Here is a 15536-nt window from a genome sequence, read left to right as displayed (position 1 = left end):
TCTGCTACCTGTTGCTACGGGCGCTGTAGAGCTGCAGCGAGGCGCGCGGGAAGGCTCGTCTCGCGAGAGCTCGGCTCTCTTCTTGACCGTGGCAGCTGCAGCGGTTCTGGGACTGACATGGACGCTCACGAGGACTACGTTTGGCCGAGGGCAACCTCGGAGCTCATTCTCCTCCCGGTCACGGGTCTGGAGTGCGTGGGGGAGCGGCTTTTGGCGGGTGAGTTTTGGTTGAGGCGCGCGCTAGCGGAGAAGAAACTGAACGCTCGCCTGGGGAGCGGCCTTAAGAACAAAGGGATGCCCCGAGGAGGAGGACGGGCGGCGGGCGGGAGCCCGGAGATGGCGGGGCTGAAGCGCGGCCCGAGGAGTCCAGGAAACAAAAAACTGAGGTGGCTCCCGAGGCCTTTCATAAACTGCAGGTGACGCGGAGAGGGCGGGTGGGACGGCAAAAAGGAGCGGGGAAACGCGGTCGGCGGGGGCGGGGGAAGGGAATGAGGGAAGCCTGTGGCCGCTTCGATGGGTTGGGCCTCTCCTGAGGGGGCTCGGCGAGTAGGTCGGCGATGAGGCCCCCCCGTGGGCGGGTCCAGAGCCCGGGGCGTGGCCTTTCGGGGGTGGGCAAGGCCCAGAAGGGGGTGTGGCCTCTCCGGTGTGAGGGTGCGGCGGGTGAGGCTCTTACCTAGAAGGTGGAGATGAAGAGCGTCTGACCAGGATGGGGTCGCGGGAAGCTGAGGACGAGACCTTTCTGAGTAGGCCAGTGCGGAGGCTCAGGTCTCTCCCGAGATGGTTGGGTTCCAGGAAGTCTGATGTCGATGCCCCTCCGAGGAAGGTCGGCTCGGGTAGCAGAGGCCAGGGATCTGAGGTGGCAGAGACCTGAGGAGCGGTGAGGCTCGACTGGAAGCCACTAGTGACCGATGATGGTGCTGCTGAGTTTGATAAGGGTCCCAAGGCAGAGCACTGGCTGTCAGGCCTTGAGTGAGCTGCTACCAATCCTAACGGGGATGGATGTATGGGGGTGGGGGATGGGGCGAGGGATGGCCCAATTTTGATGTGGTGTGGGGGCTCTGGGAGCCCAAGGTTCCTACACTGAGCTAAACTCCTAAGGCTCCTGGAGGAGAGGATAGCTAAGCAGAAAGCTGAAGAACCGCAGAAGTAAACTAGAAGAGAATGTTCCTGGCAGAGGGTGAGCAAGCCAAAGGCCTTAAGACTGAGTTTGTCACTTTGTGTGAAAGAGGGAATTCTTATGAGGCTTCAGTAGGAGGGGAGGGTGGTCTAGGAGAAGAGGCTGGAGAAATGAACAGAGGCCAGTCTATTTTAGGCCTAGATTTGACTTTATCCCTAAGGGCATAACGTCCCAGTGGCGAAGCCCCACTGAAAGGTATTAAGCGTGGGAATGGCTTGGGAAGTTCAGATCAGAAAGTTTTTAAAGTGAATTCACCTATTCCTGTGACTTCCAAAGTGACTTTTATGTTGACAGTTCTCAAATCCCACCCATGTGTACTGATAGTCTAAATGTGTATCTACAATCTGAATTCCCAGCCCTTGTTGTCAAGTGCACAGGTGCCTACAAATTGAAATACTGTTCAGCAGAGGGAACACCAGCCACTCAGGTGCCCAAGCCCAAGAATCTACCTTGTTCCCTAGGCCAGTCTGGTTGATTTGCACTTCATACATGTGGCATCTATTTTTTCTACCTTTATTGCCATCAAATTTGAGGCCATGCACCTATGCCTCCCTGACCCCCTCAGTAGTGTTCTCTCTAGCCCATCCTTGAGCCCTTTGTTTCCTGTTCTAGCCACACTACCCAAAGCTCTTGCTCACCTCAGGGCCATCAGAATTGCTGTTTCCTCTGCTACGGAAGGTTCACCCCCTCTCACTCCTGCCTGCTCTTCCTTTGACTAACTGCTGCTGATCCCTGATTCCTCAGCCTAAATGTTTTGTCCTCCAGTTGGCCTCCCCAGACACTCACCCAGTCTGGTCAGATCAGACCAGGGTTTCTTAGTCTCAGCACTATTGATATATTGGAACAGATCATTCTTTGTGTGAGGGGCTGTCTAAATTGTACGATGTATAGCAGCATCATTTAGCCTCCACTCCTAGATGCAAGTAGCACACACAACTCCCGGTTGTAACAACCAAAAATGTCTTCAGACATTACCAGATGTCTTCTGGGGGGGGAAATTGCCCCTCTGTTGAGAACCACTGGAGTAGACTTCCCCATTTTATATCCTTTTTTTTACCCCCCCCCATTTTATATTTTTAAAGCAACCTATATAGTTCTTTCTTGGAACTTAACCAAAATTATAACTATGTAGTTTACTTGTGTGATATTGTTTGTTTGTTTTTAATATTTATTTATTTGGCTGTTCTGGGTCTTCGTTACTGCATGTGGGATCTTCAGTTGCGGCATGCAGGATCTTTTAGTTGCGGCATGAGAACTCTTAGTTGCAGCATGCAAACTCTTAGTTGCTGCATGTGGGATCTAGTTCCCTGACCAAGGATGGAACCCGGGACCCCAGATTGGGAGCGTAGAGTCTTAGCCACTGGACCACCAGGGAAGTCCCTATTTATTTTTTAATTTTTATTTTATATTGGAGTATAGTTGATTAACAATGTTGTGTTAGTTTCAGGTGTACAGCCGAGTGATTCAGTTATACATATATATGTATGTATTCTTTTTCAAGTTCTTTTCCCATTTAGGTTATTACAGAGTACTGAGCAGAGTTCCCTGTGCTATACAGTAGGTCCTTGTTGGTTATTTTATTACTTTTTAAAATATTTATTTATATATTTTTTGGTTATCTGTTTTATTTTTATTTGTTTGGTTTTTTAAAAATATTTATTTATTTGGTTGCGTTGGGTCTTAGTTGCAGCTCCAGGGCTCCTTAGTTGTGGCTCACCAGCTCCTTAGTTGTGGCACGTGAACTCTTAGTTGCAGCATGCATGTGGGATCCAGTTCCCTGACCAGGGATCAAACCCGGGTCCCCTGCATTGGGAGTGTGCAATCTTATCCACTGTGCCACCAGGGAAGTCCCCTGGTTATCTATTTTATTTATTTATTTAAAGTATTTAATTAATTTATTTATTGGCTGTGTTGGGTCTTTGTTGCTGCGCGCGGGCTTTCTCTAGTTGCGGTGAGTGGGGGCTACTCTTTGTTGCGGTGCGAGGGCTTCTCATTGCGGTGGCTTCTCTTGTTGCGGAGCACGGGCTCTAGGTGTGCGGGCTTCAGTAGTTGTAGCACATGGGCTCAGTAGTTGTGGCTCACGGGCTCTAGAGCGCAGGCTCAGTAGTTGTGGTGCACAGGCTTAGTTGCTCCGTGGCACGTGGGATCTTCCTGGACCAGGGCTCAAACCCGTGTCCCCTGAATTGGCAGGCAGACTCTTAACCACTGTGCCACCAGGGAAGCCCCTGGTTATCTGTTTTAAATATGTGTGTGTACATGTCAATCCCAGATTCCCAATCTATCCCTCCCCCCACTCTTTCCCCCACCCTGTAAGCATAGTTTTGTTTTTTTTAAATTTTACTGGAGTATAGTTGATTTACAATGTTGTGTTAGTTTCAGGTGTACAGCAAAGTGATTAGGTTATACGTATACATATATTCATTCTTTCTCAGATTCTTTACCGATATAGGTGATTACAAAATATTGAGTAGAGCTCCCTGTGCTATACAGTAGGTCCTTGTTCGTTATCCGTTTTTTATATAGTAATGTGTGTATGTTAATCCCAAACTCCTAATTTATGCCTCCCTGCCACGTTTCCCCTTTGGTAACCATAAGTTTGTTTTTGAAATCTGTGAGTCTGTTTCTGTTTTGTAAATACGTTCATTTGTATATATTTTTTATTCTGGCCGTGCCTCGCAGCTTGTGGGATCTTAGTTCCCCCACCAGGGATCAAACCCGGGGCCTCGGCAGTGAGAGCGTGTAGTCATAACCGTTGGACCGACAGGGAATTCCCTGTTTGTAGACTTTTTGTTGATGGCCATTCTGACCGGTGTGAGGTGATACCTCATTGTAGTTTTGATTTGCATTTCTCTGATAATTAGTGATGTTGAGCATCTTTTCATGTATTTTTTAGCCATCTGTTGTGTGATATTGTTTAATGTCTTCCTAATCCACAGGAGCAGGGTCTTTATTCATTACTGCAGCATATAGTTCATTGTCTGGTTTATAATCGATGTTCTGCAATTTTTTTTTTTTTTTGGACTGCATTACGGCTCCTGGAAATCAGGAGGGGTTCTGCTGTGGACCCAAGGTGGAAAGATTGACTTACTGGGTCTGCCTCTCCCCTGGGGGAGGTGGAAGTGGGAAGAATGCATGTAGAGGTAAATGAGGCCAAGGATTTGGGGACTAAAGCTGAGAGGATTCCTGTCTGAAGCATGAGAAGTTAGGTGGGGTGAGGAGGAGACTGAGTTTGAGGAATTCATGGTTGAATTGAATGTGATGGGTGACTGATGAGGGGATCAGAAAGTCAGCACTGAAGGTACAGCTGAAGGTGAGACCAAGGATTTTCCAAGGTTCAAGCCTGCAGGACTGAGTGACCTAATATATTCATAAGCTACATACTGAGAATTTTCCCTGCTCCCTGTCTCTTCTTCATGGCTCGTCAGAATTAGGTGAGGGGTTCTGATGCGGCTCTTTGCCTCTGTCCAGGTGAGGGGCCAGATGTCCTGGTGTACACCTTGGATTTTGGTGGACATCTGCGGATGATGAAACGAGTGCAGAACCTGCTTGGCCACTATCTTATTCATGGGTTCCGAGTGCGACCAGAGCCCAACGGAGACCTTGACTCGGAGGCCATGGTGGCGGTGTTTGGGAGCAAGGGACTCCGAATTGTGAAAATTGGCTGGGGACAGGGCCGCTTCCGGGAGCTCTGGCGTTCTGGCCTGTGGAACATGTCTGACTGGATCTGGGATGCCCGTTGGCTTGAGGGGAACATGGCCTTGGCCCTGGGCCACAACTCAGTGGTGCTGTATGACCCTGTGGTAGGGTGCATGCTGCAGGACGTGCCCTGCACGGACAGGTGCACCCTCTCCTCAGCCTGTCTGATTGGAGATACCTGGAAGGAGCTGACCATAGTGGCGGGTGCCGTTTCCAACCAGCTCCTGGTCTGGTACCCAGCAGCTGCTTTAATAGACAATAAGCCAGTAGCCCCCGACCGACGGGTTAGTGGGCACGTGGGTGTCATCTTCAGCATGTCATACCTGGAAAGCAAAGGCCTGTTGGCCACAGCTTCAGAAGACCGAAGTGTTCGCATCTGGAAGGTGGGTGACCTGCGGGTGCCTGGGGGTCGGGTGCAGAATATTGGGCACTGCTTTGGGCACAGTGCCCGTGTATGGCAGGTCAAGCTCCTAGAAAATTACCTTATCAGTGCAGGAGAAGACTGCGTCTGCTTGGTATGGAGCCACGAAGGCGAAATCCTCCAGGCCTTTCGGGGCCACCAGGGCCGTGGGATCCGGGCCATAGCTGCTCATGAGAGACAGGCCTGGGTGATCACTGGGGGCGATGACTCAGGCATCCGGCTATGGCACTTGATGGGGCGTGGGTACCCGGGTTCGGGGGTCTCCACCCTCGGCTTCAAATCCCATAGCAGGCCAGGTGCCCTCAAGGCTGTGACGCTGGCTGGCTCATGGCGAGTACTGGCAGTGACTGATACAGGGGCCCTGTACCTTTATGACCTCGAGGTCAAGTGCTGGGAGCAGCTGCTGGAGGACAAGTGCTTCCAGTCCTACTGCCTCCTGGAGGCAGCCCCTGGTCCTGAGGGCTTCGGACTGTGTGCCATGGCCAATGGGGAAGGTCATGTCAAGGTTGTCCCCATCAACACTGCAACTGCAGCTGTGGACCTGACCCTGTTCCATGGGAAGGTGCACAGCCTGAGCTGGGCCTTGCGTGGCTACGAGGAGCTTCTGTTGCTAGCATCGGGCCCTGGTGGTGTGGTGGCTTGCCTAGAGATCTCTGCTGCGCCCTCTGGCAAGGCCATCTTTGTCAAGGAACGTTGCCGGTACCTCCTACCTCCAAGCAAGCAGAGATGGCACACATGCAGTGCCTTTCTACCCCCGGGCGACTTCCTGGTGTGCGGGGACCGCCGGGGCTCCGTGTTGCTGTTCCCCTCCCGACCAGATTTGCTCAAGGATCTTGGGGTCGGAGGCAAAGTTGGGGCTGGTACTGGAGCACTTGGAACGGGTAGTGGCAGTGGTGGGAGTGAGAACACCTTGGCTGAGTGGGGCCCTGTGTCCACCCTCCCTTCTCTGCATGGGAAACAGGGTGTGACCTCAGTCACCTGCCATGGTGGCTACGTGTACACTACAGGGCGTGATGGTGCCTACTACCAGCTCTTGGTGCGAGGTGGCCAACTCCAGCCAGTCCTAAGGCAAAAATCCTGTCGAGGTATGAACTGGGTGGCTGGGCTCCGAATGGTGGCTGATGGGAGCATGGTCATCCTGGGTTTCCACGCCAACGAGTTTGTGGTGTGGAGCCCCCGGTCGCATGAGAAGCTGCACATTATCAACTGTGGTGGAGGGCATCGCTCCTGGGCCTTCTCTGATACCGAGGCAGCTATGGCTTTTGCCTACCTCAAGGATGGGGATGTCATGCTGTACCGGGCTCTTGGTGGCTGCACACGGCCACATGTGATTCTCCGGGAGAGCCTACATGGCCGTGAGATCACTTGTGTAAAGCGTGTGGGCACCGTCACCCTGGGGCCTGAATTTGGGGTGCCCAGCTTCATGCAGCCTGACCACCTGGAGCCTGGTAGTGAGGGCCCTGGCCTGATCGACATTGTGATAACGTGCAGCGAGGACACCACCGTCTGTATCCTGGCACTCCCCACAGCCACAGGCTCAGCCCATGCGCTTACAGCTGTCTGTAACCACATCTCCTCGGTGCGTGCAGTGGCTGTGTGGGGCACTGGCACCCCAGGTGGCCCTCAGGATCCTCAGCCTGGCCTGACTGCCCATGTGGTATCTGCGGGGGGCAGGGCTGAGATGCACTGCTTCACAATCATGGTCAGCCCAGACCCTAGCACCCCAAGCCGCCTTGCCTGCCATGTCATGCACCTTTCGTCTCACCGGCTGGATGAGTACTGGGACCGGCAGCGCAATCGGCACCGGATGATCAAGGTGGACCCAGAGACCAGGTGAGGTGCACTGTCAGACAGGAGCATGGGGTGGGGGGGCATGCAGGGCAAGCCCTGTGCCGCTGCTCCAAGGCTCTGCTTGATGGCTGTGTACTGTCCTTGCAGGTACATGTCCCTAGCTGTGTGTGAGCTCGACCGGCCTGGCCTTGGCCCCCTTGTGGCTGCAGCCTGTAGCGATGGGGCAGTGAGGTGAGCATATAGGACCCAGGGGGCCTGGAGACAAAAGAAAAGGATGTAGGGATGTTTAGAATGGGTTCTGAGCTGGGCCATCCTCTGCACCCCCCAGGCTCTTTCTCTTGCAGGACTCTGGGCAGCGGCTACAGCTCCTGGCTGAAACCTTCCACCACAAGCGCTGTGTGCTCAAGGTCCACTCCTTCACACACGAGGCAACCAATCAGCGGCGGTGAGAGGGGCTGCATGGTGGTCCTGCATGGGTTTGGTGGGGGCTCCTATTGCTTTCCATCCCCCTCACTGACCCAGCTGCCTTTTCCTGGCTACCAGGAGACTGTTCCTGTGCAGTGCAGCCACGGATGGCAGCCTGGCCTTCTGGGATCTCACCACTGTGCTGGACCATGGCTCTCCTGCCCTGGTGCCTCCAGCAGACCCTGGGCTTCCCTACCGTGAGTAGCTAGAGTGCCACTGTGGCTGTCCCCCCACCTCCCAGTGCACTCAGCCAAGTGTTGAGCTGGGCAGTGACAACCATCTTCTTCCAGGGCTGGGCAGCCCCTGCCTGACTCTCCAGGCTCACAGCTGTGGTGTCAACAGCCTGCACACTTTGCCCACACGTGAGGGCCATCTTGTGGCCAGTGGCAGTGAGGATGGCTCCCTCCACGTCTTTGTGCTTACTGTGGAGGTGCCAGAGCTGGAAGAGGCTGTGGGGGGTGCTGAGCTGGTGCCCCAGCTGCAAGTGCTGGAAGAATACTCTCTCCCCTGTGCACATGCTGCCCATGTGACAGGCCTCAAGATCTTAAGCCCAAGCCTCATGGTCTCAGCCTCCATCGACCAACGGCTTACCTTCTGGCGTCTGGGGCATGGTGAGCCCACCTTTATGAACAGTACAGTGTACCACGTAGCAGATGTGGCCGACATGGACTGCTGGCCCGTGAGCCCCGAGTTTGGCCACCGCTGTGCTCTTGGGGGCCAGGGCCTTGAGGTTTACAACTGGTATGACTGAGATGTCCCGCGGTGGCCGGCATGCTGGGCATGGGGCCTGCTCACAGACAGAGTGACTATCTGTGCCCATGCCCAGTGTGCCTTGAGGGGAGGAAGAGGCAGCCGCGGGCTCCTGACTCAAGAGCAGGAGCTGGAGGTGAGTTGAAAGCCACCTGGGCAGGCCAAGAATATGCCCCACTCCCCACAATGGGACAAAACTTTGTCACAGAAGCAATTTATTTTGGCTCCGAGTCTCTAACAAAATCTGTGGGTTTTTTCCCTTTCAGTTGATGACTTTGTGGACATTCCCAGATATTGGGGCCTCTGTGGCCTTAGATGTGACTCAGTGGAGGGAGACCCAGCATGGCCAGCCCGGTGTGGAGCACTTCACGCACAGCCCGCAGAAGCTGCAGACGGGCAAACATTTGACCAAACAAGTGTGGTCGAGGCTCCTGGAGGAGAGAAAGGGGCCTGCTGGTCTCATCCTTTGCTTCCCCTGCACCCCCCACATATGCCCTTTTGCTGTGCACTTACCCCTAGGATGTGTACCCGGTTATAGTATGAGCTGAAATCCATGCTGAGCTGTACCAGGAACTTGCACACCTAGAGACAAGAGATTGAGTCACTGGCCTGTCTCTGTGCCCCAGAATAAAGACTAGTGTGTGCAGTCCGTCCCAGTGTCCTCTGCCTTACCATCTCTGTGCGTGCAGTGATGTGGAGCCCTGGGGCTGTGCAGGGTAGGGCTGCTGTCTGGCTCAGCATGTCTGGGAAGGGGAGGATGCTGTTGAAGAGCAGCAACCACTCACCCTGTGGGGGAGAAGGGTGCTGAGAGGGAAAGGCCTGAACTTCCCACATGTGACAGCTACCCAAGAGGGGCACTCACCTCATCATGTAGCAGAGAGAAATCCAGACTGCTCACAGGTGGGAAAGTGGGGTACAGACCTTGTTCCATGCTGCACTTGTAACTCTCAAAGAGTGTGGCAAGACGTGCACAATTATACATGACAAAGGTGCCACTTTTGGTGCCCTTTGTGGAAATGCTGCTGTCGGCCAGGGCCAAGAGAAGCTGAGGAATAAGGGCACAGCTGCAGAGGGAGGGACAGCCACTGCACACCCTGTCCCCCCAGCCCTGGCCCAGCATGGCGCCCAGGCTCACCTGACTTTGTGGGGCTGTGCTGAGCATCTCAAACTTAATGGTTGCCACAGAGAGAACCCTGAAGATTTCCATCCAGGCTGAGTCTGAAGGAGTACGGATCAGTTAATCAGTCTCTACAGGCAGGGAACGAGGTGGGGCAGGGGGGCAAATGACCTTCCCCTACCCAAAGCACAGCCAGGGTCTCCCAGGCGCACCTTGTGCCAGGTCCCTACCGCGCTTCAGTGCTGAGGCCTTGCACACCTGGGCATGCCGGAGCCTGCATTTTGAAAAGAGTGAGAGGAGGACCAGGGGGCAGAGTCCCCCACCGCAACTACCCTGGCTTGGTGGCCTTCCTTCCAGCCTCACTCACTCGTAGTACTCGGGGGCAGTCAGGGTGCCAGGTGCACCAGCTACTTTCACTGGGCCACAGACCAGGTGCTTCTGTCAGGAAGATAGCAGGGGCTCAGCCAGCTGGCGATACCCTCCAGGAACCTAAATTTGGTTCCTGGACTCCCCCAGCTTTTTACCTTAGAATCTCCATCCCCACAGGGTAGCCTCCTCAACCTATTCTTCAGTATTCTCTGGGCTATGATCCCTCCAGAGACCTCTCCCAGCACCTGCTACACATGCCCATTTACCAAGCCTAACATCTCCCCAAGGTCAAGTATCACCTTCTGGACCCATCAACTAACAAGTGGGTTTCAAGGGCCCTCTGAGATTGGTGTGGGGAGCCACCATCACTAACCTACCTGTCTGAGAGGAGCCTGGTCATCCAACTTCCACCAAAGCAGGTCCAACTTCTGTTGCTGGAACTCCTCCTCACAGCTCACCACGTGTACAACCATGCAGCTATCTGCACCAGCATCTGGGGCCGCAGCCTATAGGGTAGGACAGTCACTGCCGGGGACACAAGACATCTGGTTTGCTAGAGGCCTGCAGGGTGGGTGTCAGTCACTAACCAGGCCTAGAGAGCTGTCCTCAGCCCAATCCTGCACAGCCTGCTGCAGCTCTGCCAGCACAGCGAGCAGATCCTCTGTCACTGCGAAGAGAACACACAGGGCTGAGGCCGGCGGGGAGTGCGGGGCCCGACTACTTTCTGGCCCTGCGAGGCTCCGGGTCCTACCCAGACAGCTGTCCAGCTTGGGGTCATAGCCAGTTGTGCGTCCCCGTTCGTCCACCAGCTCCTTCAAGTACACTCGGCCCAGGGCGCCAGGGGGCAGGGCTTCCGCGTTACGGGCAGGGGTGAGCTCTGCAAGCGCGCGGCTCCTTAGGGCTTCGGTCGCGGCTCTCTCTGAGGCCGCGGGCCATTCCACCCGCAGCTGCTGCAGGAAGGTCGGCATGTGCGGGTCCCGCACAGCGGGCACTAGGCGCACACTCACCCTGCGAAGCGAGGCGGCCGCCTCAGCCCGAGCACCGGGCTCAGCTATCCCCCACTTTCCACCCGCAGCGGCTCTCGGGCCCCCATCGCGCGCTTTCTCCTTTGTGGGCCCGCGCCCCAGCTCACCTGTGAGCGTGCAAAGCTCGCGCCAGGTGGTCGGCCACGAGCACGGCACGCAGCTGGCTCAGGCGGAGGGCGCAGGGGCTGCCGCGCAGCGCCGGGCAGTGCAGGACGACGCGCGGGCCCGGGGCGGCGGGGACGGTGGGCGCGGCATAGGCGGCCACGGCGCCGAGGACGCGCTCGAAGACGGCGGACCGCCGCAGCTGGAGCGCCAGCCCCGCGGGGGTTGGCGCGCAGCTCAGTACCGGGGCCACGCCAGGACCCTGCAGGCCGACGATGGCGTGAACCACGCGCTCGGGCACCTGCAGGAAGACAAGCTAGTGAGCGGGTCGCAGCGCTCCCAGCTACCTCGGGCCGCACGTCCCCGCCCTGCTCGCGCCCACCTGGTCGTCCCCGAAGCGCGCTTCCAGCGCGCGCCGCGGTGCCAAGAAGTCTCGGACACGCAGGTGGCGGGCGCGTGTCTCCTTGAACCATACTGGGCCGCCCGGCCCCAGGGCCGCGTTGAGGGCTCCCAGCGTCTCCTCTACCCCAAGGCGCATGGCGACCGGAAGGAGTAGGCAGAACCGGAAGCAAGGAACCGGAAGCAAAATTTCGAGGTCGAACTTCAAGGAGGGCCAATTGGTTGGGGCGGGGATCTGGCTGCGGCCCGTGAGTGCACAGGTGCGCTCGACCTACGACTCCAGTGCTGCCTCCGCGTGGCCCACCAGCCTGGCCCGGCTCCGGGTCCGAAATCTCTGGGTACGCTACGGGCCTAGGATTCTCTCGCCGTCGCCCGCAGTAGCAACCAGGGAAAGAACCTAAGTCTTACATTTATGTATTTGTGATAACGTTTCATTTCCTCCATTTACACATGATCAAAACGGCAAAAGTCCCAAATGGATTCTCACTGAAATAGGGCGGCTAACATTAAAGCCACTTTCATGACCTACTGAAAAACTCACATTTTTAAGAGAATTTGTGTTCTCCAGTTTCGGGTTATTTGCAAGCATTCCCTCCTTTGACATATGGGTTGTCTTTATTCCTAAAAAATGCCCACTGATGGATCCTCCCACTTCCTGGTTTAGGCAACCAGCCATTGTGGATCAAATAAACAACGTGACCATGAGAAGACCCAGCTTAAGAACAGTTCTCTGAGCACCCCACTCCTCTACCAGTGAGAATGCTCTTTCCTCTGTCCCACCAGTGCTCCTGAATGTCTTCACTTCACTGTAACTTAGATAACCCTTTTCTCTTTTCTTTAATGGGGATTGAACCTAACGCCGTAGAGCGCTGTGCAGCAGATCACTGGCAAACCCCTGATCTCCGCCCTGGAGCAGTGAGAATAACCAGAGCTCAGAAAGGAGAAAAGCCTAGGCGCAGGAAAAGCTTCGCAAGGCCCCTTTCTGGGCTAGGGCTGCAAGGCCCTGCTGGGAAGTGCCGAAAGAGCACTGGGCGGACACGACATTCCCGATGGCTTCTTGGGTGCCCACTCAACGGGAGTGATCGTGTCATTCCAAAGCGCTTTCCATGCATCACGCGCACGACCCGGGGACAGCTGCTAACAGGGTTGGGGGCCCTGAGGCGGAGCTGGGGACTTCAGCTACTCTGGGTGCATGAAGACGGTTGGGGGTGGTTTTACCCCAGGAAGTGAAAGGCTATCTTTAGCGAGCTGCGGGCTGGGGCTGCCCTGGGGGACTCACCGCCATTTGCAGCCCTATACGGAGGCCCTGGGTCCTCCCTCCCTTGCCAATGGTACCTCGGGCTCCAGAGATGGCCACCGCCTCGGCTCTCCGACGTCTACGCCTGTCACTTCTAGCCTGAGGGCGCACCTGAGAGAGGGACGGAAACCAGAGCGACCCAATAAAGTATGTCTGGGGATCAGGGGCTAGCCCATTCCGTCTGGGTCAGGACGCTGCTCAGGCAGGAGAGCAGGGAACGAAATCCAAGTGCAGCTGGAATGCTCTGGAGACAACAGCTGCTTTTGGGATTCCGTTGCCCGCTGTCCAGCCGGGGGGGGGGTGAGGGGGTTATCCCTCGCCCTAGGGCCAGATCAAAACCCCCCACTCCCAGTCGGCGGACTCAGGAGGTGAAACCAAGTCTAGTGGGAACGAGCCGCTCACCTAGGCCCCCAAACAATATGGGTGGTGGGGGCCTTCCCCGGGACCAGGTCCCGATCCGGATTAGATCCGCGGGGTAGGATTAGTCCTGTTGGTCTCATGCAGTCAGGGCCACTGCAGTGACGGTGGCGGGGCGGGCTTCGGGATCAACCAAGAGGGAAGCGCGCCCGTGGGATCGGAGGGGAAGTAAACCCTACTCGGGGACACCCCGGCACTCGGGACCCTTTGTCCGGTGACGCTGCCAGTGCCCGGAGCGCTAGGGGCCCAATGGGCCCGCACGGCAGCGACGGGACTCCCGGAAATTCATTGCGACCGTCCTCGGTTGTGTCGAGCCTCCCGCCAGCCCCGTCCCGAGGGTGGCAGACGCGGCAATGTGCCCCTGAGGCCAACACACGGTGGGCGCGCGGAGATGCCAGAACCTGCGCGGGCGCCAGCGATTCTCACGCCAGTAGGCCTTCTGATTCGGCTCAAGACGGGGCGCAAGGAATTCTTGGGACGCAAGCGAAGTGAGCGAGGACAAGGCGATGCTCCAGCCGCTGTCTAGTTCAACGTCTGGTCCGGTTTAGGCCCGGTCGGCCGCCGAGCACCTAGAAGTACCCTACCAAAGCGTCCCCTTCCGCTTGCTTTGGCCGCAGATTTGGAGCCATTTTAAGGCGAAACCAACCAGCCACGCCCCCTCGCGCTCTGGAGAGGCCAATCCATGCTCAACCACGCCCCGTGAGACTCGCGGCCGCGGCGCCAACGGTCGCGCTTGTGACGGTTAGGGAGGGGCGGGACTCGGGGGGGATAACCGAGGGAAACTTGAGCTGCCTACCCCGCCCTCGGAACCCGACTCTCTAAAGCCGGGATTAGCGATTTGGGGGCTGACGCCACGGCCCGGCCAGATGTGCGGGAGTCGAGCGGGTGCTCGGCCGCCCCGCCCCGGGCCCCGGGAGGCCGGCGTAATGGCTGAGAACCGGGGGCCAGGCCGCGGCTGGGGCCCAGGCAGTGCCCTGAGGCCAGCCACGCCACCAGGTGTCCGGCTCCTCCAGGACGGCCTGCGGGGGTCTGGGGAGGGGCGGACGGCAGGTGCTGACACCGGAGCCGCGTTGGGGGACGCGCCCTTATGGGACCGAGGCCCCTGGCCCGCTCCCTCCTCTCTCCCGCGCCGGGCCGGCCGAGCTGCGCGGTGCCCTCCGCGACGCTGGGGGCGCTATAATCGCGCTAGGCTTGGTGACGCCATGACCCCGCTGTGCGTGCGCCAGCCTCCCTGCACGCCGGTCCGCCATGGCCGCCGCGTTCGTACTTCGTAGCCTGTACCGAGCGCGGCTCGCCCTTCGCTGTCCGCCCGCGCAGCTGCCATGGTGAGCCCGGACCCAGCATCCCTGACCACCCGCTCCTACGGCCGGCGATTCCCGGCGCCCTAGACCCTGACTGTACCTCTCCGCAGGGCCCCGCGGCGTGGGCATCGGCTCACGCCGGCGGATGACGAACTGTACCAGCGGACGCGCATCTCTCTGCTGCAGCGCGAGTCCCCGCACGATATGTACATCGACAGCTACAACAGCCGCGGCTTCACGGTCAACGGAAATCGCGTACTTGGGCCCTGTGCGCTGCTCCCACACTCGGTGGTGCAGTGGAACGTGAGCCCTTCCCTGCAGTGAGGAAACCGAGGGCCAGAGTCACAGGCCTGCCCCCTGATTCTGTCCCTGGCACACGTGGCTTTTCTTTTGCCCCGCACTGGAGCAAGTAGAGGGTCTCTGGGGAAACTTAGGTGGACTTGTATTTAACTTGTCTCCTCCCCACACAGGTAGGTTCCCACCAGGACATCACCGAGGAAAGCTTCTCTCTCTTTTGGATGCTGGAGCCCCGAATAGGTATTGGAGGAGGGGAGGGCTGAAGTGCTTAGCCCCAGAAAGCCACCCTCTAGACAGACCTGGTTGTAGACTAGCCATGTCCGTCCTTCCCTAGAGATTGTTGTGGTGGGCACTGGAGACCGGACTGAGCGGCTGCAGTCCCACTTGCTGCGAGCCATGAGGCAGCGGGGCATCGCTGTGGAAGTGCAGGATACAGTATGTCTGGGACTTGGGATGCGGAGGGGAGCCCAAGCCTAGTACTAGCCCAGCTGATGCTGGCTTTCTCTTTGCAGCCCAATGCCTGTGCCACTTTCAACTTCCTGTGTCATGAAGGCCGAGTGACAGGAGCTGCTCTCATTCCCCCACCTGGTGGGGCTGCACTCACATCTCCGGCCCAAGCTGCAGAATGAACCACCAGGAACTTACCTGACCCATCCAGGAGGGCCCTAGCACCTTTTGCAGAATGCAGGGGTTCCCAAAGCTTTCACTAGCCCCTCCCCCTTTGTCACTGTAACACTTGTCTTGTTTGCCAGCAAATTAATAATTTAACCCACTTCTCTGATTTTGTACTAGGTGTGTTGCTGGCCAGGAGTTGCTGGCTTAGTGAGTTCTTGGAGGGGGTTGTGAAGGAACCAAGGGGTCATCTATTTGTCTACACTGCTTGGCCTCTCAGAGGCCAGGAGACAGTATAGG

The 15536-nt window shown here is 57.0% G+C and overlaps 3 protein-coding genes across 11 annotated transcripts; 2 read left to right on the top strand and 1 right to left on the bottom strand.

Annotated features, from left to right (window-relative positions):
* The first annotated feature begins 16 nt into the window (after window positions 1–16).
* On the top strand, window positions 17–8949 carry WDR6 (WD repeat domain 6). Of its 2 annotated transcripts, XM_060161930.1 has the most exons (7): window positions 17–217; window positions 4646–7127; window positions 7233–7316; window positions 7414–7530; window positions 7629–7747; window positions 7841–8436; window positions 8567–8949. In XM_060161930.1, exons 1-6 carry the CDS (start codon window positions 118–120, stop codon window positions 8299–8301), a joined length of 3363 nt encoding a protein of 1120 aa, XP_060017913.1. In that variant the 5' UTR covers window positions 17–117; the 3' UTR covers window positions 8302–8436; window positions 8567–8949. The 2 variants fall into 2 exon arrangements, with proteins under 2 accessions (XP_060017913.1, XP_060017914.1); XM_060161931.1 differs by lacking the exon at window positions 8567–8949 and having other exon boundaries at window positions 7430–7530; window positions 7841–7999.
* On the bottom strand, window positions 8499–14050 carry DALRD3 (DALR anticodon binding domain containing 3). Of its 8 annotated transcripts, XM_060161938.1 has the most exons (14): window positions 13428–14039; window positions 12648–12720; window positions 11296–11709; window positions 10919–11214; window positions 10538–10794; window positions 10374–10453; window positions 10164–10292; window positions 9785–9855; window positions 9630–9691; window positions 9436–9518; window positions 9163–9345; window positions 8973–9104; window positions 8814–8882; window positions 8499–8731 (listed from the first exon to the last, which is right to left on the bottom strand). In XM_060161938.1, the coding sequence occupies exons 3-14, from the start codon at window positions 11449–11451 to the stop codon at window positions 8612–8614; spliced, it is 1638 nt and encodes a 545-aa protein (XP_060017921.1). In that variant the 5' UTR covers window positions 11452–11709; window positions 12648–12720; window positions 13428–14039; the 3' UTR covers window positions 8499–8611. The 8 variants fall into 8 exon arrangements, 7 of the variants coding, with proteins under 7 accessions (XP_060017921.1, XP_060017924.1, XP_060017920.1 ...); XM_060161941.1 differs by lacking the exon at window positions 11296–11709 and having other exon boundaries at window positions 9648–9691; window positions 13012–14019; XM_060161937.1 differs by lacking the exon at window positions 11296–11709 and having other exon boundaries at window positions 13012–14003.
* Window positions 13805–15396, top strand: NDUFAF3 (NADH:ubiquinone oxidoreductase complex assembly factor 3). The gene is made up of 5 exons (XM_060161949.1): window positions 13805–14351; window positions 14438–14630; window positions 14798–14864; window positions 14959–15059; window positions 15137–15396. Exons 1-5 carry the CDS (start codon window positions 14275–14277, stop codon window positions 15251–15253), a joined length of 555 nt encoding a protein of 184 aa, XP_060017932.1. The 5' UTR covers window positions 13805–14274; the 3' UTR covers window positions 15254–15396.
* The last annotated feature ends 140 nt before the right edge of the window (window positions 15397–15536 follow it).

The sequence above is a fragment of the Lagenorhynchus albirostris genome, chromosome 10 (assembly GCF_949774975.1).
Source record: "Lagenorhynchus albirostris chromosome 10, mLagAlb1.1, whole genome shotgun sequence".
Classification (NCBI taxonomy): Eukaryota; Metazoa; Chordata; class Mammalia; order Artiodactyla; family Delphinidae; genus Lagenorhynchus; species Lagenorhynchus albirostris.
This window is presented reverse-complemented; position numbering and strand designations above follow the sequence as displayed.

Bases quoted from the DNA above. Each gene is read 5' to 3' on its own strand.
- DALRD3 (XM_060161936.1), bottom strand. From the start codon at position 13,109: ATGAGACCAACAGGACTAATCCTACCCCGCGGATCTAATCCGGATCGG. The intron at 12,721-13,011 runs GTGAGCGGCTCG...TCCCTCTCTCAG, and splicing joins CATATTGTTTGGGGGCCTAG to GTGCGCCCTCAGGCTAGAAG. The intron at 10,795-10,918 runs GTGAGCTGGGGC...CTCGCTTCGCAG, and splicing joins CGAGCTTTGCACGCTCACAG to GGTGAGTGTGCGCCTAGTGC.
- WDR6 (XM_060161930.1), top strand. From the start codon at position 118: ATGGACGCTCACGAGGACTACGTTTGGCCGAGGGCAACCTCGGAGCTC. The intron at 7,128-7,232 runs GTGAGGTGCACT...CTGTCCTTGCAG, and splicing joins AAGGTGGACCCAGAGACCAG to GTACATGTCCCTAGCTGTGT. The intron at 7,531-7,628 runs GTGAGAGGGGCT...CCTGGCTACCAG, and splicing joins GAGGCAACCAATCAGCGGCG to GAGACTGTTCCTGTGCAGTG.
- NDUFAF3 (XM_060161949.1), top strand. From the start codon at position 14,275: ATGGCCGCCGCGTTCGTACTTCGTAGCCTGTACCGAGCGCGGCTCGCC. The intron at 14,631-14,797 runs GTGAGCCCTTCC...CTCCCCACACAG, and splicing joins ACTCGGTGGTGCAGTGGAAC to GTAGGTTCCCACCAGGACAT. The intron at 15,060-15,136 runs GTATGTCTGGGA...TTCTCTTTGCAG, and splicing joins CTGTGGAAGTGCAGGATACA to CCCAATGCCTGTGCCACTTT.